The sequence below is a fragment of the Hydra vulgaris genome, chromosome 09, assembly GCF_038396675.1.
Source record: "Hydra vulgaris chromosome 09, alternate assembly HydraT2T_AEP".
Lineage (NCBI taxonomy): Eukaryota > Metazoa > Cnidaria > Hydrozoa > Anthoathecata > Hydridae > Hydra > Hydra vulgaris.
In genome coordinates, this window is record NC_088928.1 from 39,587,087 (window position 1) to 39,612,752 (window position 25,666).

At 26.9% G+C, this 25,666-nt stretch overlaps 2 protein-coding genes across 2 annotated transcripts in view; both read left to right on the forward strand.

The window, feature by feature from the left end:
* LOC100205037 (sorting nexin-32) overlaps positions 1-25,666 on the forward strand; it is a 77,297-nt gene that overhangs the window by 22,898 nt on the left and 28,733 nt on the right. The window contains exons 4-6 of the mRNA XM_065805673.1: positions 7,898-8,008; positions 22,006-22,072; positions 22,418-22,472. Of these exons, the coding sequence (XP_065661745.1) occupies positions 7,898-8,008; positions 22,006-22,072; positions 22,418-22,472 (233 nt within the window). The remainder of the gene's footprint in view (positions 1-7,897; positions 8,009-22,005; positions 22,073-22,417; positions 22,473-25,666) is intronic.
* LOC136085098 (uncharacterized) lies at positions 17,596-19,056 on the forward strand. Its single transcript, XM_065806422.1, has one exon. The coding sequence runs from the start codon at positions 18,062-18,064 to the stop codon at positions 18,965-18,967; it is 906 nt and encodes a 301-aa protein (XP_065662494.1). The 5' UTR covers positions 17,596-18,061; the 3' UTR covers positions 18,968-19,056.

Sequence of the window (25,666 nt, forward strand, 5' to 3'; positions counted from 1 at the left end):
AACATTATAGAAAAGTGTTTTCTTTTTAAATCATATTTTATCATTTTGAAAAAATTTGCACCACATAAAAAGGTCTGATAGGAAATTTGAGATTTGAATTTAAAACATTGTTTTCAATTCCATAGTTACATAGCAATTAAATTATCCGGTGGTTGACAAAACAAGCAATAATTAAATTTAAAATTAAATAATTTTAAAGATGAAATTTTTTAACTGAAACAATTTAATTTTATGAGCAATATTTTTTAAAACTTAAAAATGATTTCTTTTAACTAAATACTTTCAGGATATAAAATTTCCATCCAACCATCACGATTGCTTAATTTAACCCCTGATGAGGTTTTGTTAATTAATTGCAATTGTTTTAAGTGATTTATGTGACATAGTAAATAAACATTTTTTGCAAATATTTTTTAGGCCGATGTTAGATGTTTGCATTTTATTATGCAAAATACTAATATAGTAGTGCTCAAAGTTTAACACTATAAATCAGATAATTAAAGAACTTAATTTGTAAAAGCGTAAATAAAGTAAATAAAAAATTATTTGTTTATCATTTAAAAAATACAGTAAAATAATTTTTTATTTCTAAAATGCTCTTCTAAGATAAAAAGCTTATGGCCTGTTCAGGGTTCTCGCATAGTCTCTAGGGCCAGGATGCCATTAAAAGAACTTGTTGCTTGTACAATGTGGTACTTCATACGTTAAAATTTTTGATTTTCAATTTGTCAGATCACTTTTATGGTGCCACTTTATATGGGTTTTTAGGGGGTGTTTGATTAAAGAAAATTTTATCCAAAATATATTAATGTTATATTCACTTAAGTTTTTTGCTAAAGAATAAGATTCTATGAATATGCTTTAATAGATTTTATTCTATGAATAAAATTTTATATTAAGTTTTGATAAGAGATAATATAAAAAAAGTTTTAACATTACTATTACAGTGGCATTTAAGTTCCTATTTTTTTTATCCGTTTATTTAACCATAAAACTATAAAATTTACAACCATAAATCATAAATTTACATAAAGTTGCCACTCATATATTAAAAACTAGTCAATAGAGTGACTCCTAAAAAACATTAAATAAAACAAGGAAAGAATAAAATTAAAAACAGTTAAATAAAAAAAAATTAATAAAAAATATAAAAAATAAAACAACCAATGAGACGAAAAAATTAATATAGTATGCAAAAATAATATAACACCTGTTCTATAAAATTTGAGACTAACATGAATTAGCTATATTTAATAAGTAAGCTTGATAAAATAATTAGTATTTGGTATCAAATGAAAGCTTTATCTTTTCTCTTTCAATTAGCATATAAATTATCTGATTATTTTTTGTTTAGATAACAATTTTAAATGCCAAGTCAACAAGCCCTAAAAAGTTGTGTGTATAATTTTTATAAAAAAAAAACATGAAGATGGAAAACACGTTGATTGGAACCATTTCAAGATGGAGGGCTACTCAAAAACTACAGTTTATAGATATATGAACAGTTACAATCAAAATAAACCATTGGGTCGCAAAGCTGGAAGTGGAAGAAGGCCTACTCTTAATACACAAAACAATTGGCATCAAATTAAGGAAAATGTTTAACAATCGAAGAGGTGTGTCACTTTCAAAGGCTTCTAGAAGACTTGGTTGTAGCAAAAGCACCATCGGACGAATCTTAAAATGCTTTAAAAAGCCTATTCTTTGTTATAAAAGAAAAAAAAGACCAAGCAGAACTCCTGAACAGAGGCTTTGGGGTCGCCGAAAATGTGGTTGACTTTATTCAAAATATTGCAACCATGAATTTATTATTGACGATGAGTCATACTTTACTTTGTCAAATAGCACACTGGCTGGTAATAATACATACTGTTTAAATGATCAAAAATTGACACCAGACATTGTTAAGTATTATGATGTTGCAAAATTTGAAAAAAAAATTACTTTTATGGATGGCAATCTCTCCTTGAGAGGTCACATCTATTTACATTGTTCCTTCTGGTCAAGCGGTAAACCAAGAGATCTATTTAAAAGAGTGTTTACAAAAGCGCTTGCAATCTTTTATTAATAAATATTATCAAGACACTAAAGTATATCTTTTGGCCCGATTTAGCAACATCTCACTATGCTAATTCGGTAAGAAAATGGTTAAAAACCCAGAAGATACCATCTGTTCAAAAAAAGGCAATCCAGCAAACTTACCAGAAGCTCGTGCTATAGAGGATTTTTGGGCAATGTTTAAGCGGGAATGTTCAAACCTTGAGCGTCAGATTCGTTATTGTGCCAGTAGATTTGACCTAAATGCTGTACAAAAGCTGGTACAAGTTACCAATACCAGACTTGATCAAATTCGAAGATATGGAGTCTTGTGATAAATTTATTTTTATTTTCCTATTCTGCATATTTAATTCTAAGAACATACCAAAAAAAATTTTTTTATTGTGTTTGTTTAAGTTTTTATTCAAGTTTAAAGCCAGTCTCAAATTTTTTGGAACAGGTGTTATATAATAAAGAACAGAACATATTGTATAATAACATGTATTGCATTTCTTTTGAAGTGAGTCACAATCTTTTTCACCTAATTTTTTCACAGTCCTTTTCCAATATCATTGTTTTTAACAATATGTTTTTTTATTATCGGAGTAAAGTGATTTCCTCGCCCACTTTACTCCAATAATCATTATGATGTGTCTCATTTTTCTGTTTCATATTTAATTATCATGTCAAATTTTATTACAATGACATCTTACACTGTCTTTTTTAATTAATGGAGTTCTAGGGTAAATATAGAAAATTTAAATAGTTTTTATACAAGATTCATATTGTTTGCATACCGAGCATCTTAATCTTACAACGTCCCTAAATATCATACTCAAACTTAAAATTAAATTTCTTTCCATATTTTTAAACAGTATTTTAGTTTGAAATGGTTATCTTTAATTTTATATAAGAATAATGACGCAATATTTAGAGTACTTTAACTAATACAGTTTTAATTAATTAGTTGTTTTATTTTTTAATGAAGAATTTCTTTAAAACATGTTTTTCAACAAGCTTATGATTTCAAATTGCAACATAGTCACACAACTTGAAATAAAAGTTTTTGCAACACCATGGTTATGTAACAGTTTCTTATTTTTAAATCTTTTGAATTTATGTTAGTTCATCTCTCCAAGACCATGAAAGCCACTACAGTCTGGAAGACTACTTAAATTGCGGTTACAACTCTCACTCAACTTTGAAACATGAACCTAGACAAACAAGGCTGCTGTGCAGAGAAGCAAGTTGAGCACGGTACTACCAGGCATGTGGTGGGGATTGAACTTGGGACTAGTGGTAGAACCCACGATGTAGTGGTAGAGTGATCACTTCATAAGCGAGTGCTCTACCACTGCACTAATACTGCAGACCAAATGGCTCGGTCTGATTTTATTAGTTAGAGAACCTGAGAAGTAAAAAGCATGAAATGTGACATTTAAAAGTAATTACATAAGGAAATTTTTAAAAATAATTAGGATGTTTTAATTGAAAAAATAAGTAAACAAAATTAGGAATGTTTGAATTAAAGAAATTATTAAAAGAATTAAGAATGTTTCAATTAAAGAAATTATTAAAAAAGATTAAGAATGCTTTGAAGAAAATATATTATTTTATGATGAAACGTTTCCCATAAAAACTTTTACTAATAGGAATATAAAAATTGCCGAATGGCAACCTTAAAATGATCCACCAAATTGAAAATCAAAAACTTTAAAAGTATAATTTTATTATACAATTTGCTTTCTAAGCTATTAACAACTTTAGCAATTAAAAATAACCATTGGTATCTATTTCTTTATCAATCTTTGATTTTTATGCAATTTTTTTTGAAATTTCGATTTTGTTTTTATTTATGTATTTTTTATTTATTTATATATTATAATTTTTTTTCTGCAAGAAAATTTGTTGCTTCGCTTTATTTTAAATGTTTATGAAATTGAAATTATCTAATAATGCAGATGAGTATGAAAAACTCCTTGAAATACAAATATTGATTTATTTTATTTAGGTTATATATAATATTATATATTAAACATTATAACTATATACAACTGTTAATAAGCTACCAGGGTTGATATTAGACCAGGGCTGGGGCCGGGTTTGAATAATTATTTTCAAACCGGGTTTGTGACCAGGGTTGCATAAGTATTTACATATCTTAAAATATATTTTTTTAATTCAAAATTCCTGTTATATTTTGTATATATATGCATACATAAACATCATTATGATCAACAAGATCATCATAAACATCATTACCATCATCATCATCATCATCATCATCATCATCATCATCATCATCATCATCATCATCATCATCATCATCATCATCATCATCATCATCATCATCATCATCATCATCATCATCATCATCTGATCATCTTCTTATTTGGCTAATACTACACCATATAAATACTAAAGTTTATATAACAATGAAAGGATATTGTATGCCAGCATCTAGATAAATAGCAAACATATATGTTTATATCCATAATATGTATGCATAAAGTGCATCATAAAAGTTTGGAAGCTTTTATTCCTTCTCTTCAATTTTAGTCAAGCCTCATTTTACTCCACATTTTTCACCATCTTGAGCAGATGCTTTATTAAACATTAATCATTTTTTACATCTTTTTACAAGAACATCTCTCTTAAGAACAAATGTCCTTTTATTATTGCAAGCTGATGTAAAAAAGTTCTGTCTGATGTTAAGCTCTGTTATCTCAGTTTCTAAATCTTGTATCTTATCTCAGATGTTAGGTTCTATTGAAATTAAAGCAACAAAATTGAAATTAAAGCAACAAAAATTAAAAACTGGAACTTTTTCTGCATTCGCATAACTATTAAATTTTATTTCAATATTATAATGAGTTTTAACTGCATAAAGTTTCATTCAAACTTGAAAATGTTCGAATTTTTTTATAGATAAAAGTTTAATTATTTAACGGGTGATGCGGAAGTTATCGGACAAAATAAAAACGTCAATAACTTATTTATAAATAAAAAAACAAACTACTATTATATTTTTTTAAAATAAAGCATTTATCTTTTAATAAAAATATATTATTTTTTATATGAAAAAACACCACTATCTGCAATTGATCTCAATTTTGCTCTGACGCCTTTCATATGCGACTGTAAAAAGTTTAAATCAATTTCTTGTAGTTTTAGTTTAATGCGATCAATCAAAACTTGCTCTGTTGAAGCTTGCCAATCTCCCTCGTAAACCTTCTGTACCAAATGTCCCCAAAAAATTTCAATTGGTCGTGCTATAGAGTTGGTTAACTAGTTTCCTGCTTCTTTTCTTTGCCTTTATTTGTTGTTCTATAGTGTATTTTGGAGTCTTTTCACGTTTTCTATATTTAATATTCATTTTTTTTAACTAACGACCAATTGTCGATTGATTTACACCGAATTTAATACCTATTTTTTCTGACTGACCCCTTTTCGATTGTTGACAAGTCTTGTTAATTCGGCTTTCTTTTCTCTAGTCCAGGATGTCAGACGACCAGGGTGCTTTCTATCAGAAAACGATTGAACAGTTTCAAGTCTTTTTAGGTTATCATATATTGTACTTCGAGCAAATCCTTCCTTTTCAAAATGATTTACGATTTTTTTTTTTTTTTTATATGGTTTATTTACAAAATTTTTATAGGTTTATTTACAAAAAACATTTTTAGTTGCTTTCGAAAAGATTCTCGTTCAGCTGCATTTAACCTCATTATAAATAATTGTGTTTCAAATAATAAAGTTTATATTTTATAGAACGTTTATGCCTACGCATAAAACCACAAAAACTAACTATTATGCTTAAATAATGAAATTAGGATTTGTCCGATAACTTCCGCATCACCCGTTATATTTTAAAAATTAACAATTGCTAAGAGAAAAGTTTCTTTATTAACAATATAACAGCACATTTATTAAAGCAATTTGAATGGTAATTTAATTTGATTTATTTGTCAATAACAATTTAATAAATAGTTTAAAATATAGGATAATAAGTAACTTTAATAAATAACTTTAGTTCAGTAATTATCATTTTTTATAATAAAAACTAAGCACACAGGCAAGTACTAAGGAGTTTCCTATTTTAATTGTTCTTTTTTACTAATCTAGTACTTAAAGTTTTTTAAAGGTTTCTTAAGACTTTTTTTAGAGTTATAGATAGGGCTTCAAGCACCAGTTTCTTATTTACATTGACTTAAAAATAAATGCGTAGTTACTAGTTATGAATTAGATTTTAATGGTGGGTAAAATGGCTACTTAATATTCTTACTATATCAACTACCTTAAAAAATCACTTAAAAAGTTACGGACTTTGTTTAAGTATATTAAGTATATTGACTACTAAAATTTACTTAAGAACTCACTCAAACTGATAAAATTCATCAAACTGTCAAGTGTTCAAAATCAAGTTTTTCAATCAAAAGTCAAGGCTCTACTTGGAAAAAAAATTGAACTTCATCCTATGTAAAAACATATTGGAACACATTACCAATAATGCTTATGCCATTGATAAAAACAGAGGCGGCAATTCGAGAAATTTTATTAGAATTTAAGGCAGATATCAGTTTAGCCAATAATGTAGACTTCGATACCTTGAAAGGTTTACTAGAGGCAATGAAACCCATTAAACTTGCTATAGAAAATCTTAGTAGAGAAGATGCAACTCTGTTAAGCGCTGACACAATATTAGAATTTATGCTTGAGAAACAGTGAAATTAGCAAAAAACTGATGGATAATTTGAGAATTAGAGTCGATGAATGCCTGAATACAGATGTCATGATTTTATTTCGCTGTCTAAAGAACTCTACAATAACCCCATCTAGAGATACGATAACTTTTGCTGGAATGTTGGCATCTCGACTTTTTGGTTGTCATGACATTAATATTTTTAAAACAAATTCCAGTAATCCATCAGATAAAATTTTAACTCTATAAGAGGAACTGAATGTGTTGCCGAAGAAAAATGAATCACCAATAGTGTTTTCTGGACAGGACAATTTTAGGTGGTTAAAAGCGGAATTTACTCTTTTTAAGAATACAGGAATATAATTGTTAATTATGATGCATAATTAACAATTAAGCCTACATGTACAGATGTTAAAAGAGTATTCTCCGTGTGTGCCAACTTTGGTACAAAAATAAGATCACGACTTTCAGATAAGTCATTATCAGCTCTTGTATTTTTGAAATACTATTATAAAATGTGTGGTTTATGTTAGGGTATATATTATTGGAAAAACTTTTACTCTTGTCTGCTTAATACAAGGAGGGTGGGTGGGGATAATAAAGGGGATGTGCAAATTTCAAAAACAGTAAAACAGCTGTTTTTGAAAAACCACTGTTTTTCAGAAACCCTACTTAGAACAAGCAGCTGATTTTTAATCTAATCTCTTCTGTAACAGCTTAAGGCTTGTAGTGGCTTATGGATTTAAATTCTACACTTTAAATCCGCAATTTTTGTTAATAACCAAACTCATGTACTGCAAAAAAATATTGCAATGATGTTGGCATTCTTATATTGATGAAAAACAACCCTCTTACTCTCAGACAAAATTTAAAAGCACATTGTAAATGTAATTAGACCTGCTTTATCTGGCAAGCTTGAGCCATTCTCCAATTTTTGTAAGGTTGTATTTCTTTCTTTTTTCTACAAATACTATCATGGTCAATGCTCAAACAAGCACTTACTTGGCTTCTTATCTAACAAGTTGCATCCTTTTACTGTTTCTGCCCTTTCATGCTATAAAAACTTTTATTAATTTAGGGGGCCGGGTCCCCGGTCACTTACTAATAACTATAACTTTAAAATAAGTACTCAATTGTTTATTTTAAGCTGTTTATATCTAGACTGTTCTACCAGAATTTCAAGGGACTGATTTTTCTGTCATTCGGGAACATGAAGAATTTATATGGTTGCATGATAGATTTGTAGAAAATGAAGACTATGCTGGCATTGTTGTAAGTTTTACTAATTGTTATTAATTATTATTTACATATAAAACAGGTATCAATGGCTAATTTAAATGATTTTTCTTTGGAATTTTTAAAAAAATAGATAGTTAAATAGTTTACAAGTTAGGGTTGACAAACAGTTAATTTTGCTTAATTAATTATTATAATAATATAGTTTTTTTAATTGAATATTAGTTTTTCTTTAATTTTTTTCATGCTTTATTGTTATAAAACTGTTAATTAAAAAGTTTTATTTATTTGTAATAGTGATGTACCAATGGCTAAGGCCAATTGAGGTTAATGATAGGGTATAATGTATGTATATAAAGTTAATATGTTAATATTAGGTATGCAATTTGCATATATAAGGTGCGCCTATGCACCAGCTTGGTTTAGCTTATTAGCTCATGCCGATGCATGAGCCAATGCTGATTTATCAACCAATTGATTGGTTGCTGGTTACCAATAACATAAGCTAGTAGGTCAAGTGATGATGTATAGGTAAATACCTATACACTGCTGATGTATAGGTAAATATTTTATATATATTTTACATCCTTAATATTACTATAATACCCTTATATAAATACATTAAAACCTATTATTAGCCACAATCGGCCTTTGCCATCAGTACATCACTAATTTGTAATGTTTATTAAACAGTTTGTAAACAGGTTGAATCTAGGTAAAATCTTTCATATATTTATTATACTTTTATTATCTCTTTCCTTTTAAGATTTCTAATTTTTTTTTAATTTTAGATACTTTGTACTTAATTTTTAATTTTTTGTGTATATTTATATTTTATCATATTTATTTTATTATATATATATATAATAAAATAAATATGATAAAATATTACACACACACACACATATATATATACATATATATATATACACACATATATATATATATATATATATATATATATATATATATATATATATATATATATATATATATATATATATATATATATATATATATATATATATATTGTTGTTTTGATTATGTAATAATAATCAATTTTTTCGATTTGAGAGTGATCAATATAAAGTGAAATAACCACAAAATAGATCAATAAATAATTAAAAAAGTAAGATGAAAAAAAACAACTTTTTTACGGTACTTAAAGTTTCATGCCGTTTGCGGCACTCATCAGCCATATATTTAAATCAAGAAAAAACCGTTCAAAAATACAATTAAAAAACCGTTACAAAGTTAAAAAAACAATGGAATGAGTTCTGACGTCAAATAATAATAATAGTAATAATAATGACAATAATAATAATAAAAATAAAAAATAAAAATAATAATATGGAAAAACATCTTTTTTAATCGCCAGTGTCATATTGGGACAGAAGGAATCTGTTTCTATGTCTACACTTAGAAACAATCTCACTCCTTTTATTCAATAAATTAGTACTTTTATTATATAGAATTTCATATTTTTCGGTGAGACATAATTTGCAAGATTTAGATGTTGGATTATATGCTTTACATCGCCTGAGAATTTTCCACTTGACTATAGGGACTAAATTAGCTTCTTTTAACTTCCATACATGTTTTGAGAGTTCAGTATCATTTTTGTATTTAGCGATGTTAAATGATTTAACGTGATTAGTGTATCTTAATTTAAAAGGAGTCTCACTTATCCCAATGTAAAACTTTTCATTAGAAGATGAATCAAGATTATCAGTTGTAACAGTTGCTTGATATACAATGTTGCTTGTTAAACATTTATTAAACAACGGACAGAGATTTTTATTATAGCAGTTACAGTCCTGTTGATTAAGGTTTGTATTGTTGCATAAAATGTATTTGTTGTGCGAATTTATAATAGATTTTACACTTGGCATACAACTGTAACTAACTTTGACTGTGTTCCTGTTAAAGATTTTATGCAGTTTATTATTATTAGGAAAATGTTTGTCAATAAGTTTCAAAAAACATTTTCCCAGGTTGGTGCTAACGTTTTTACTAAATGGAGGGTTAAACCAAATGATGTTGCGGGCTCTTTTCCGTTTTGGAGTTGATATTGTTATAGGATTATATGTTAGACTACATTTATAACCAGACTTTAATAAAGCTTCATTATATAGAGGAATAGTATTTTGAAATATTTCTTTGTTAGATGAATTTGTAGACAATCTAAGTTCAATCGAACGTGGTATTTGTTTTAATATACTCGGCGGGTGATTTGAATCAGCATGGATGTAATTTAATGTATTATCAGGTTTGAAATAAGGTTTAAAAGTGCAGTCACTAAGATTTAGAGTCATGTCAAGGTAGTTTACAATTTTCATGTTGCATTGTATAGAAATCCGTAAGCCATTGCATTTAAATATTTCGACAATATGCTTTTTTATTTTTTCCATTTGAGGGCCGCTTTTATTACTAAAAACTGCCAAGCCATCGTCACGGTATAAACCAACCTCAAGCTTGTTATAAAATTTTGAAATTTGAAAAAGAAGAAATATTCCTACCAGCTCACAAACCTCTGCACCGTCGAACGCTCCCATGGAAACATCAAATAAACCGCTTGATTGCTTTATCCAAACTTGATCATTATTAAAAAGCAAAGACTTTCTTGCATGAAAAATTAGTGGTATGTTTTCTTTATTTAATGTTAGGTGTTGCTTCGCAAAATTGATAGAGTTTTTAAGAAGTGTTTCACTGATAGAAGGGTAGAAGTCAATAATATCAAAAACTAAAAATTTATAAAGGTGTTTATCTTTTATGGCCTTAAACCAATCGATAACATTTCGAGTGTTTTTCCATTGATTTAATTGTAATATATTTCTTAGGTCTGTATTAATTTTAGAAAGAATATCTTTACTAATTCTACCAACCTCGTTTTTAGCAGGATTCAATAAACGGACAGTCGGATTGTTTTCAAACTTTGACAAAGGGACTTTAAAAAAATAATTTTATTATTTTAGGTTACTTTTCTTTTTATAGAATTCTTGAATATGCATATATATATATATATATATATATATATATATATATATATATATATATATATATATATATATACATATATATATATACACATATATATATATATATGCATATTCAAGAATTCTATAAAAAGAAAAGTAACCTAAAATAATAAAATTATTTTTTTAAAGTCCCTTTGTCAAAGTTTGTTTTCCGCATTTTCTCTTATTGATTAGAACAAATGAAAATTGTATGAGCATTTAAACGTATATAATAAAATACTCCCTAAATAAAAACTAAAATCTTTAAAACAAAAATACTATTTTATTTTTATTTTTTCACAAATTTTATTTAAGAATTTAGAGAATTTGCCATAAAAAAAATACTTTGACAGACATTGTTAAGAAGTGTTATGCAGCTCGATTCTTTCGTAAATGTCAAAAGCGTTCAGTTAAGCAAAAACTTTTTTTGTAAAATATAAACGTCGATAGTGTTCAGTTAGGCGAAAACTTATTTTTTTGATATTTTTAAATTACCTTTTAACATTGTTTATGTGACATTTGTTCAGAAAATAATAGGTCGTTAAGAAAAGCACTCAACTGCAACAAAAATTTATCTTAATAGACTTTAAATTAAATATGATTTTAAAAATTTAAATTTAGTTTTGAAGGAATGTAAAATAGTAAAACGTTGAATGTAAAATTTAGTTTCTAATGAATGTAAAATAGTTTCACAATTTTTATTCAAATTTTTTTCTAATTGTCTGCTAACTAATTCATTATGTAAAATATAAGTCTCTCCATCATACATTATCATAGATTATTATCAAAAGATTTTTAAATTTTTTTTTTTATTAAAAGGGAGAAAGGCTTTTCAAAAATATTTTTTGTTTCTTATTAATTCAATATCGTGTAAAGCTCTTTTGACGTAATACGTTTAAGAACATTAGCCAAATTCATTAGACGCGGTCCACACACTTACGTTTACGATGTAGGGAAAAAAATAAAAATGGTAGCTTTTTAGTTTGATAAAGTATCAACAAATGTTCCACATCTTAATATTTATACTTTTTCTGGCTAGATTTTTAAAACGCTTTAATTGTATTGTGCTTCTGCTTTATGCTTTATAAAAATTTTAAATCAAAAGATTCAAATGGTCTGCTCAAGTACTATCGTTTACCAAGATCAGAAAGTGTACAAAAAACCTATATGAAGTTGTTTAAAACAAGTTTATAAAAAAAGAGATTTAATACAAACAATTTGCCAGAAATACAAACAATTTGCCAGACATTATTTCAGTTAAATAATAAGAAAAAAGATGCAAAAAAAACTGACTAGCTAAAATAAAACTTGAATCAATTATAAAAACGAAGTGATATGAAGAAACAAAAATAAAATTCAGCAAAGAGAAAATTATAGTTATAAAAATTATAAAAGGAACCCTTTATATTTACAAATTCAAAAATAAAGTTTTCAAAATGTTAAAATTATTTTTATCTCAAAAAAATTACAATGGCAAAAAAAGTTTTTTATAAATTTTCTTAATGATTTTAACATAACAAAACCAGATTGTCAAATTTGACTTTTAACATAACAAAATTAGATTGCAAAACTTGATTTCAAGATAATTTCAGTTTTTCATTTTCTTTTAATCACATATTGAATTTACTGTTTCTTCAACAATTACTAATAAGGTATTAATTTGTTTAATTTTAAAATGTTTGATCTATTGCATCTGTACACTCAATCTGTAGCTGGCATTAAACATAAAATTGAAGAAAATTTTCAACTTGTTGTTCATGGCCCAACACAATTAACACATCTTGAGTTTTCTAGTCTAACAAACTTCTTGATAGATCTAATTTATTAGGGCTACAACCATATTTATCGTTGATTAGGCTAATAAAGTATAGGTATTTTTCAACTTAAGCTTTAGAAAGAAGTTTTTTGAATAATTTACCTTTTTGAATTTTTTCTAAATGGCTTGGTGTAAAAAACATTCTAAAAAACATTCCAATATAACATAACTTTAAAAGTTTTCCATAAAAACCAAGTAAATTAGATAGTCAAGTAGCTGTAACTTTATGTTTTCTGTAATTATGCTACTTTTTTGTATTTTTTTCTATGCTTATGTAATTAATACCATATCATTTTGGAGCCATGCGGTTACTAAGGTCAATATTTACAATACCAATATTAAAAAGTTATCTATTAATGAAAAATATGCTATGCCTTTTAAACCATCATATGTTATTTGTACATCAGTATTTTCAGTCTTATTTTGAATGATATTAGTGACAATTTTGGTATTATTTTTAAAAGTGTTAGAAGAAGTTTCTTCAAGTATTATTATAAATTGAATCTTCTGTGAGTTTATTAATATAGAAATCAATATTTTCAATTTTAGTATTATCTATGTGAAGTATTATTGGATCAAATTATGAGGTATTAAAACAAATATAATCTGATAAAACAAAGGCAGTTCTTTTATAAGTGTTATTTCAATTTTTAAACAATGATACATCTGTTTAAAAATAGTTTAGTTCTGGATATGCTGATATAGCTATTGTCATCTTTTTTATTTAGGACTCAGTTAATTTTAAAAAATGATTACACTTTGTAACTGTTCTGTGCAAAAAAGAGCCTAAATTTTTTCTTTTATAGTTTTCATTGTATTTAGTATTTTATCATTACTGTGTTTTAAAAAACACAAAAGTGAAAGTAAGTAAACACAAAAGTGAAAGTAAACCCAGTACACAACCTACTAGAACTAACAGGACAACTTCAATGTTCTATTTTAGGAATAAATCAATCAAAAAGTAAAACAACTGATCTCAAATAGTCAATATATAATTTTATACTCATAGGTTTAATGCATGTAACATTTAACCAGGTAACTATTTTATTTTGCAACTTTGTAGCATTTTTTATGTTTTTTCAGGAAGACGCAGTTCCCTTCCTTTTTATGGTCACAATATCTGTAAACGATATCTTCACTAATTTTCTTATTGTAAAACATCTTGTTTGATGACCATTCAGCTGTTATTTTCGGTATTTTAAGAGATACTTCATTAAAAATACATGTTTGCTATTTAATAACAATATTCAATAGCCTTTTAGGCTTCCTTTTTTTCTTTTTAATTCCTCGAAAGTATCTTCATAATCATTTAGGTTTTTAATCACGATGAATTAAGAGCTAATAGTAGCAGCGACAGTATTGCGTAGTTGATTTTTTTTTTAATAACAAAGTAACCATCTTTACTTTTTTGCCCTACATCGAATTAATTTCGAGACCAGGCCTCTGAAATGAATTTGGCTAATAAATTGTGTTCACAAATATCTTATTGATAACTGATAAAATCTATCTATAAATTGTTTATAATCTTTATTAAAAATACTACATTAAATACGTAAAAAACAAAATAAGTAAATAAATTGTTATAAACAAACAAAAGATTGTGTTAAGTATAAGGTTGTTTTGAGAAATAAATTATAAGGAAATTTAATCTTTTTTAAGTACTGAATATAGATTATCAATTAATAATTTTTGTTAAATTAGTTTAAATAATTTTTAGCGCAGTTTAAAATTAAACTTAATTACAATGCGGTATTTTAAAATACTTTCAAAATATCAATAGTTTTTAAGCTCCTGTAACAAATAAGATTTTAATAATTATAACGCATTAAAGGGATCCCCAAGTGTCGAGACGAGTTGTGTTCATATTTAAAAAAATGTTTTAAAAAAATATTTGGGCTAAATTTTTTTGATTGAAACTAAATAAATGCATACCATCAAAAATTAAAATTATTGTTTTAGTCGAAGCTTGCCTTCTCCATTTTTTGTTTGTTTTCGGAGTCTGTATGTTAGCCAGAATCTGCAAGCTTGATAATTTATTTCATCCGTGTTTAATTCATAACAGTTTCAAAATATGATGTCATCAAAGAAATTTTTTTTTTAAGAAACTATTATTTTTTCTGCTGCAATCAGGAAATCTTTTTTATTAGTATAATTTTTAACTAAATCCCAAAAAATAATTGCAAAACAATTTAAAATATAATAATATATTTATTTATGTTTTGATTCTTGAGAAGCGCAACTTGTTTTTAACAATTGTAAGTATAAATCTTTATCAAGGTTGTTATATAAAAATATGTAGGAATATTTTAAATCAAATTTATTTTGTAATATTTTTATTGCGTCTTTTATCTACTTAAAGTTTTTAAAGCGATAAATTTGCAATGATTTTGATGAAAATAGATAAGTGGTGTAGTATAACACAATTTTTCAATTTTCAAAATTGAGTTTTTAATGTTGAAACTGTTCATTGCAAAACTCGCATTTGTTAATTCCAGTTGTTCTATAACTTATAATGTTAAGAGACAAGTTTTAATACGATATGCTTTAAAAATACGACATGAATTGAGAAATGCCAAGTACACAACGATTTGACAATTTCAATTACTGTCTGTCTTGAATTATTGCCGTAATATGAAAATTAATGCGTTAATTAATAGTAAGCTGTCTGGATTTTACGCAAAGTATAAATTGTATAAAAAAGGGCTCAAACATATGCTTCACGTTTTTATTATATTGTAAACTTTAAATCGAACTTCAAAATGACAATTTGCGCTGTTATTGGGTGCTGTAGTAATGCCAACACATCGGGTTCTCATATAACCTTTCATCTATAACTGTCAGATACAATAAATGCAGCTTTATGGAAAAAGGCAATTGGTATATATAACTTAAGCAAAAGTGTAAGAATATGTTCTTTTTATTTTGATGCTTCATGTTTCGACATTTCAAAAGAATAAATGATGAAAAGAATCATTCCAAAATCAGTGCCTACTCTATTTCTTGGTGGAAATAATTTAGCTGAGGTTAGTTTGTTCAAATAATAATAATTCAAATCTTATTTTCTATCTTTGTCTATCTAAGTATTGATATTTTTTTTAATTTATTATATATAATTAATATTAATTTATTTTAAAGTTATGTAAAGTAGTAAGCCTATATAAATTCTATATAAAGTATTTATAAATATCAATTCGATTTTGAAAACTGCTTTAAATGCTTCAGTTTTGTTAGGCAGTTTTATTTTTTTTAAGCTAAGTCAAAACAACATTAATTGTCGCATTGTATTTGTATGAAGGTAACTAATATAGTTTGAGCCAGGGGTGGCAAATTTAATTTTTTGTGTTTGAAATAGCTTGTAATGATAATAACGAACTAAGTAGCTTTGAAACAAAAAAGCTTCAAATTTTGGCCTCCGCAGCCCTTAACGTGGGAGCAACAACTTGGTAATATAATTTCTTTACTGTTTTCGTCTAAATTTATGTTTATTGACAAATTTTTAATTTTATACAATAATCTCTTAGTGATCTGTTTTTATGACCCTGCAAAGTCTACAGCCCCCTTAAATTGAAGGGCGTTAAAACTTTATATGGTCATAATTTCTAAAAAATAAGAGAATATTGCATGAAAGTTGATATTTCTTGATGAATATAAGTTTTGATAAAAACAGTTAAAAATACTTTATAAAGTTGTTGCTCCCACGTTAAGGGATAGAGGGAGGGGGGAGCAATATTTAAAGCTTTTTTTGTTCCCAAAGCATCCTTATTTGATAAAAGCATAAAACATATAAATGTTTGGAGTTTGCTCCATGTCTGGAAGTTTGCTATTTCGACTTACAAAAAGTGAAGCTGCCGCTTCTGGTTTGAACTATTAATTAAAATTTTGTTATTTACAGTAATCTAGATGATATTTCGTCCGACTTTTTTTTCTTGTGAACTTAGGGAAGTCAGACGAGAAAACTTTGGTTTTTGTGCTAAGGAGTCGTACATAAATTAAATCATGCAATTTTTGACTATTTTTGACTTCCCCTCCTCTTACCACAATTACAATTAAAGTTACAATTGTAACACTTAAGTAACAAATCCCGTACGAGTCATCACAAAACCACCAACTCCTCCCCTATCCTTTTTAGAGCTGATTTAATTTATAGACGACCCCTAATGCATTTTACAATCTACTTTTACAAGCCACAGGAACAAATATGTTCCTGTGGCTTTACTTTGATGTTATGAAAAAACAATGAAATATTGCGTAGTGTTAAGGGGTTTTTATTGTTTATTTTCTAGCCTTTTAAAAAGATTTCAATTTGTTTTAAACAAGGTTTTTAAAGTTGTGTTATAATTAAAAAAAGATGTTTTAGAATAGGAAACAAATTGTATTTCTTTTTAATCATATATTTTCATTTAACTTTTTACAAAAGCAGTTTATTTCTCCATTATTAAAAATGTTTTTAAATACTTTTTTCTGCATGATTTTTTAACCAAAATTTTCTCGTCTGACTTCTCAAAGTTCACCGGATAAAAAGGTCAGGCGAAACATCGTTTAACAATAATCATATCACTGCTGCTTAATATGTTAAAACCTTAAAATATTTTTAAACACTGTAAATGTATTATTATTCTTATGTTTCTACAGATTATTTATCTCCTAAAAGCTCTTGCTCTCAGAACAAAAAACCCATGTGCAATATGTTAGCAATAGTGTCCAGAATTAAACAGAATTAAAGTTGTATTCAGATGTTGCAACCCAAGCAGATCTACCTTCATTTGATAATGATGTTTCCTATTGTATCTTCAGATAGTGATTATACTGAAACTGAAGATCTTGTGGTTGATACGGATGCCCAAATATATAATGTGGGAATTGAGACGAGTAACGACAATGAATATTTTGAAAATATTTCAAACTTGCAATCATCTTTTCTGGAAGATGACGAGGAAGACAACAAATATGTTCCATCGTCATCAAATGATGACAGTTGTACGAGTACGAGTGAAGACATTGACGTAAACAAAGAAAACTGTAGTGGTATAAAATACAACAAATGCACACTATTTGTTTTTGAAAAAAACTTTTAAGAAATTTAGGTGCAGCATGCGGTGCTTCGGTTGATAAGTCAAACATAGAGGAAATTAAAGGTAATGGATCACAGCTACATTTAAAAATAAATTGTCTGAATAATTGCAAAGTTGAATGGAAATCTCAGCCGATAGTTGGTAATTTAAAAGGTCTCTGCACTTTTTTGCTTATATTGCAAACATGAAGATTTTTTCAGACGCATTGTATTACAATATTAAAAAAATCTTTATTATGCCAGTAGTTATAAAAAGGTGGAAATTCCAGCGTTACAAAATTATTAAAATGTTACGAACCAGAAAGGTTGTTTCTTTTGTTGGTGATGGCAGATGTGACAGCCCGGGTCATTATGTAAAGTATTGTACTTATACTTTGATGGAACTTGAATCTGGGTATGTTATTGACTCAGTTGTCATTTCAGTGACAGAAGTGAAGAATTCCAACTGTATGGAAAAAGAAGGATTTATTCGGGTATTAGAAACATTAAAAAAAGCAGGAGTAAAAATTGATTTTATAGCTACAGATTGTCATACTCAAATCCAAAAAACGTTAAAATTGGATCTAAGATTTAACAATATAAATCATCAATATAATCCATGGCACGTTGCTAAGTCTATTAGTAAAAAAATGCACAAAACAAGTAAAAACAGTTCTAAAAAAGACTTACTAGAATGGATTCCACCAGTAGTAAATCATTTTTGGTGGAGTGTTGGAACTTCAAACAAAAATCCACATTTAATGTATGAAAAATTTTCATCCATTCTATACCATATCCAAAATGTACATAAATGGGGTGGCTGTTCGTATTTTCATAAATGCGAACACGAGCCTTATTCTAAACAAAACGAAGATTCACGAAACTGGTTGGATGCAAAATCTGACACCTCTCAATTTTTAGTTTACTTAGTGAAATCAAAATCTCTTAAAGAAATTTTTGAAAATTTAACTGAAGCAATTCAAACTACTAATGTTGAAGTTTTTAATAACCTTTTGTTAAAATTTATACCAAAACAGTACCACTTTAAATATGATCACATGGTAATGGGTGCGTATTTGGCAGCTTTAGATCATAATTTTAATGCTGAATGAAATCATAGACTATATAGTCATGGAGAAATTTAAAATTGGATATCATATCGAAAACTTAACCAAAAGTTTAGCGCTAGAAAAATAAAGAAGAAAAACATTATGACTACCTTTGATCATGAAAAAAGTGTTTTAAAAACAGAGATCATCAGAACAAAAAGAAAAAGTGAAAAACGAGTTATGGCTCCAACATCAACTGAGACCAAAGCTGAAATTATTGAAAGAATAAAAAAGTGTGCTAGATTTTAAATTTAAACAGGTATGATCATAAGTAACTTTTGAATAATGACAATTTGTGTTAATTTATTTGGATTTAAATTAATTTAAATTAATATTTTAATAATTTAAATTAATATTTTATTTGATTATTTTTTTGTCTATTTTTAGTTGGTTTTCAATATGCTATAATATATGCTATAAGCAAAACAGTTTAGAAAATGTTATCCCAATCAATATTGGCAAAAACAAAATAACGAGTTCTTTTAACTAATCTACTGTCAGCTGAGATCTCCATTCTACTTTGAAATTATGAAGACAATTTATTTTTAAATGCAGCTATAAAATTAAATCCATTTATTATTAACCTCTATGTTCGATCTATCAACATCTTAAAAGTTTGTTTAAGGTTTTTTCAAAAAAAAAAAGTGTGCTTTAGTTTTTGATTGTTAAGCTCATTTTCGAAGAAAAAGGGCCCAATTATGCCTCTGGACCAAAATCTGCACCAAACAGTGACTCGTTTTGGGTGCATCGGCTTTTCAATGTATGCATGCGGGTTTTCTGTGCCCCAAATGTGACAATTTCGCTTGTTTACATACCCGCTAAGATCAAAATGAGCTTCATCTGAAAAGATGATTTTTTTGGCAAAATGGGCATCTTCTGTAAGTCGATCGCAGGCCCACTTAGCGAAGCGAAAACCCATTGGATAGTCAGTTGGCTTCAACTCCTGAACCAATTGGACTTTGTATGGCGTCATACCAAAGTCTTTATGCAATATTCGTCTCAATGATGTCTCCGAAATGTTCAATTGTTGAAAACGACGATGAATTGATGTTGATGGCGCTACACGCACACTTTCTGCCACAGCAGCAATATTCTCGGGTATACGCACTGTTTTTGGCTTTTCACGCTTTGGTTTATCGATGAGGATGCCAGTTTCTTTCACTTTTTTCACAAGATAACGAACATACGGAGCTGACGGTGCTTCTCTTCTTCCAAAATCCGTACGCAATTTTCGCACACATTCTGCAACATTACCATGATTTTCAAAGTAATGTCGCAATATTTCCCAGCGTTGTTCAAGCGTATACACAACCATATTCGTTCAGCGGAAGGATAAAACTAATTATTTGTCAAATCAGACATGAGCTAAGTGTTACCATTCACGAAATAAGCACTAGTTGAAAAAAAAAAAGTTAGATGGTGGACCCGTTGTATATATATATATATATATATATATATATATATATATATATATATATATATATATATATTATATATATATATATATATATATATATATATATATGTATGTGTGTGTGTAACTTATATGGAAACATGCACTGAGTGTTGCTACATCGACTATCTTATAGACTGACTCGCAATGAAGTGCTGCTACATCGACTGAGGTTTTGATTAGAGCAGGCAGTCTATCATTTAAGGAAAAAAAAAATTATTTAAGTTTTTAAACTTTTTTTGGTCTGGTTTATCAGCGCTCTCTTTAAAACTACAGTTTGTGGAAGAAACTTTTTGACTACCATATATATATATATATATATATATATATATATATATATATATATATATATATATATATATATATATATATATATATATATATATATATATATAGTAGCGTATTTATATAACAAATTATTACATCAATTTATATGGGTTTTTCAGAAATGAAGAAAAAAGCAAAGAATAATGAAAGAAAATATTGCTGTCTTATGCAAAACCTCAGTAGATGTAGTGGTACTCCCTTGGGGCAGCAGGCTATAAGATAGTTGATTTATGTACTGAAGCCCCCGGCAGCAGGCTTATTCAGTGTGACATCAGAGTGCTTATCTAAACACACATTCATAGTTAGTTTTATATATATATATATATATATATATATATATATATATATATATATATATATATATATACATACATATATATATACATATATATATATATATATATATATATATATATATATATATATATATATATATATATATATATATATATATATATATATATATATATATATATATATATATTTTTCTAAGTATTGTTTAATAACACCAGGTAATCTCATCTTTTGGTTAATTCTGGGGCTCAGAAATGTACTTTGTTTTCATGGATCAAAGTAACTTAAGTTTGTTAGCGAAAAAGTTATTAAAAACAAAACGATAAACATATGACTATGAAAGTAATAATGCTGTGTTATAAAATGTGTTATACACTGTGTAATAAAATGTTTTATACACTGTGTACTAAAATGTGTTATACACTGTGTAATAAAATGTGTTATACACTGTGTAATAAAATGTGTTATACACTGTGTAATAAAATGTGTTATACACTGTGTAATAAAATGTGTTATACACTGTGTAATAAAATGTGTTATACACTGTGTAATAAAATGTGTTATACACTGTGTAATAAAATGTGTTATACACTGTGTAATAAAATGTGTTATACACTGTGTAATAAAATGTGTTATACACTGTGTAATAAAATGTGTTATACACTGTGTAATAAAATGTGTTATACACTGTGTAATAAAAGTAATAATACTATAATAGTGTTATTACTTTTATTACACACTTAAATTTTTTTCTAATAAAAATTTTTATGGTTTGGTTTTAAATTTAACGCTTTTTTTTTCGATTTAAAAATGTTGAACTGTTTATAAAGTACGTATTTGTAAAAGTTGTTGAGTTTTTTAATATCATTTAAATATCCATTCCATATTTTCTAGATACATTTCTACTTCAATTAAAACTCCTTAACACTAAAATACCTTAGTATTTACATTCATTTTATTTTTTTAGATTCCTCCTCCACCACCGAGGCCAGACTTTGATGCAAGTCGTGAAAAATTACAAAAGTTAAGCGAAGGTTAATATTAAGGAATCTTAGTTTATTTCTTTTTGTTCAAACCTGTTAATAAATTTAACTGTTTTGCATTTTTTTGCTTGTTTTAATATAAAAGTTATTATTAAGTATTGTTATTTAATTATTAGAATAAAATATAAATAATGTTTACTGCTGTTACTCATTCGTTACTCTACAACCCTGACAGATATAAATTATTACAACCCTGACAGATATAAATTATTACAACCCTGACAGATATAAATTATTACAACCCTGACAGATATAAATTATTACAATACAAATACAATGACAAAAAATTAAAATGTGAAATATGAATAATATAGATTCACTCTTCAAAAATACTAGGTGAAGGTACAATGACAAAGGAAGAATTTCAAAAAATGAAACAAGAACTTGAATCGTAAGTTTTATAACACATAAAGTTAAAGAAAAAAATTTATTTTTTCTTTTACTGTATTTTTTACTATATTGTTTACACTACATATATTTAGTATTTGTATTGTTTACAGATATTAAATATATGCAGTGTATTAAGGCCTTTTTAATAAAATAAATGTAACTTTACTCAATATCCATATTTACATTGTTAAAAATGTTAAATTATGCCAGTTACGTGTTCTAAAGTACGGCTTTGTAATTAAATTTAATTTGAAACAGCATTAAAAATCATTTAAAGTATCTTTATAAAATATCTTTAAATTAAACAATATTGTTATGAAAATAATTATCAATCAAATTTAATTATGTTGTTTGAAAAAAAAAAAATCTTTATTTAAAAAAATTTATACTTATTAAAGCTTATACTATTTATTTCTTAAAACATAACACAACGTTATTATCTTCCTTTTGGTTTGCTTCTCCCCAAGTTAGTAATTTTTTTTTTAAATGAGGGGTCAATTGTTTAAGGGTGAGTTCCTTAACAGTCAAAAAATAAATATGACTATTAGTTTATTAAAAATATTATCTAAAATAATTTTGCCTACAGGCTTAACATACATTTATAAGTGTATTAACCCTTTCAGTCCCACACAAAAAACATTAAAATGGTTGTAAGTGAAGCTATAAAATAAGAACTAATCTTTAGAATTTCACAAATAAGAGGCCACCAAAACTGTTTTTTTAAAAATCCAACTTATCTTTACTTTCTCAAATGATCAAATGCTGTTTTTAGGGTGGTCACATTCACTAGCAAATGTTATGAGACTGAAAGAATTAAGCACTTTTGTATATTAGCACTTTTGTATCAGGGTGAAAAAAGATTTATTGACTTTTTTTTAATTTTGTTAATTCACCTCCTCAAGGCCGAGGAGGCCACTAAAGACGCGGAGGTTACTTATTTGTGGTATAAGCCTCTCTCAACTCTATAACTCCGAAACACAAGCCTTGATGAACAAGGTTGCTGCGGGGAGAAACGAGCTGAGCGCGGTACTACCAGAGACGTGGCAGGGATCGAACTTGCAACCTCTCGCTTATGAAGCGAGTGCTCTACAACTACACCACTATAAATAATAAATAATAATAAATTATTTAATTACAAGCTTATTTAATAATTAATTAATAAAAAGGAAAACTATAAATAAACAAAATATTTGAATGAAAAATGGACATAAAAATGTAACTAGATAAAAATAATTTTTTTTAAGATGTTTGAAAATTTTACAAGTTAAAAAAAATTTAAAACAAAATGTTATTAATTAAAAAAAAAATTATATTTAATTTAGTTAATTAAATTTAAATTTATTAATATTTAATAATTTTAATATTTAAATTTATTAATAATTAATAAATTTGATTTAAATATAATAAAATAAATCCAAATTAATAATTTTTTAAAAGCAGAAAGTAGAAATAATTCTATTTAACTTCTAATTACTTCTAGCTTCTAGCTTTTTATTTTATTTATTATTATTTATTAACTATTCTTTTTTTTTTTTTTTTTATCTAAAATTAAAAATCAAAAATTACTAGTTAATGTTTTCAGCATAAACTATTTTAACAGAATGTTTAAATAATTTAATTTAAAAAAGTTTTTGTGTAACGTAAATGGCTTAAAGCATAGGTGTAATTGTAGACAAAATTTGAATGGTATAACACTTCTTAAAAGGGCTAGTAAGTGACCGGGGCCCCGGACCTGGCTTAAAATGAGGCTTTTTTCAAACCTGGCCCCAACTAAACTATAAGATTCAGCAGGGGTTGGTAGGCGGGGCTAGAAAAAAATTTATAATACTTTATTTATTATAATTTTATGCTTACATTTACTATTTATTAAATACTGGCATATATATATATATATATATATATATATATATATATATATATATATATATATATATATATATATATATATATATATATATATACATATATTTTTTTTTTTCAAATTCGAATTTACTAACAAGATTGCAACCAACCACTATTAAATTATGAGTTACTTTAAGATAGAGAATAAGTAAAAATACTAGGAAATGGTTGACTGAAGACTTAAAAAGTTGTAGGTTGTATATAAAAGAAATACATGAAGATCGCTAATAGTTATAAGGTTTTTTTGATGTGCAAGGAAAAACGCTGGATTGATAAAAGTTTTTATAGCATGAAGGGACAGATACAGTAAAAGAATGCAACTTGTTGAATAAGAAACAAGCAAGAATGAGTTTTGGTTTATTGTAATAGAGATGATAGCTTGTTTGAGGATTGACCATGATTGTATTTAAAGAAAAAAGAAAGAAATAAAACCTTACAACAATGGAAGAGTGGCTCAAGCTTGGCAAATAAAGCAGGTCTAATTTACTATTATCACTTTTTTATGTTAATTCACCTCCCCAAGGCTAAAAATGCCACTACAAACGAAGAGGCTACTTAATTGTGGTTATAACCTTCTCTCAACAATATAACTCCAAAACACAAACCTTGACAACTGAGGCCGCTGTGCAGAGAAGCAAGTTGAGCGCTGTACTACCAGGGACGTGGTAGGTATCAAACTCCTTACCTCTTGCTTAAGACATGATCGCTCTACCACTACACCACGACTGCATTACATTTTCAATGTGGTTTTAGACTTTGTCTGAGAGTAAGAAGGTTGTTATTCATCAATATAGGAATGCCAACGATATTGCAATATTTTTTTGAAGTAAATAAATGAGTTTTGTTGTCAAACAAAAGTTGCAGATTTTAAGTCCGTAATTTAAATCTATAAGCCACAGCAAGCCTTAGGCTGTTACAGAAGAGAGATCAGATTAAAAATCAGCTGTTTGTTCCAAGCAATCAAAAAGTGAAGATTTTTTGTCAAGGCAAGAGTATAAAGTTGAGTCGTCAACAAATAGAGCCACTTTAGATGTTAAATTTTCATGAAGATTGATATTGTTGATAAGAAATAATACAGGAGCGAAGATTTAAGGGTACCACAAGATACTTTGTGGTACCCTTAAAGTTACTTGAAATAAAGAAGAGTATTACTGCAGTTAGTAAGAAATAACTTAATAATCTCAAAACCTTTATATAAAGAAACTAATAATAAAGTGAAGAATAATCGTAGGATAGTTGAAGAGGTCAAAGTGTTTTTAGAGTTTTGAAAAATATATGTTTGCTATTTATTTA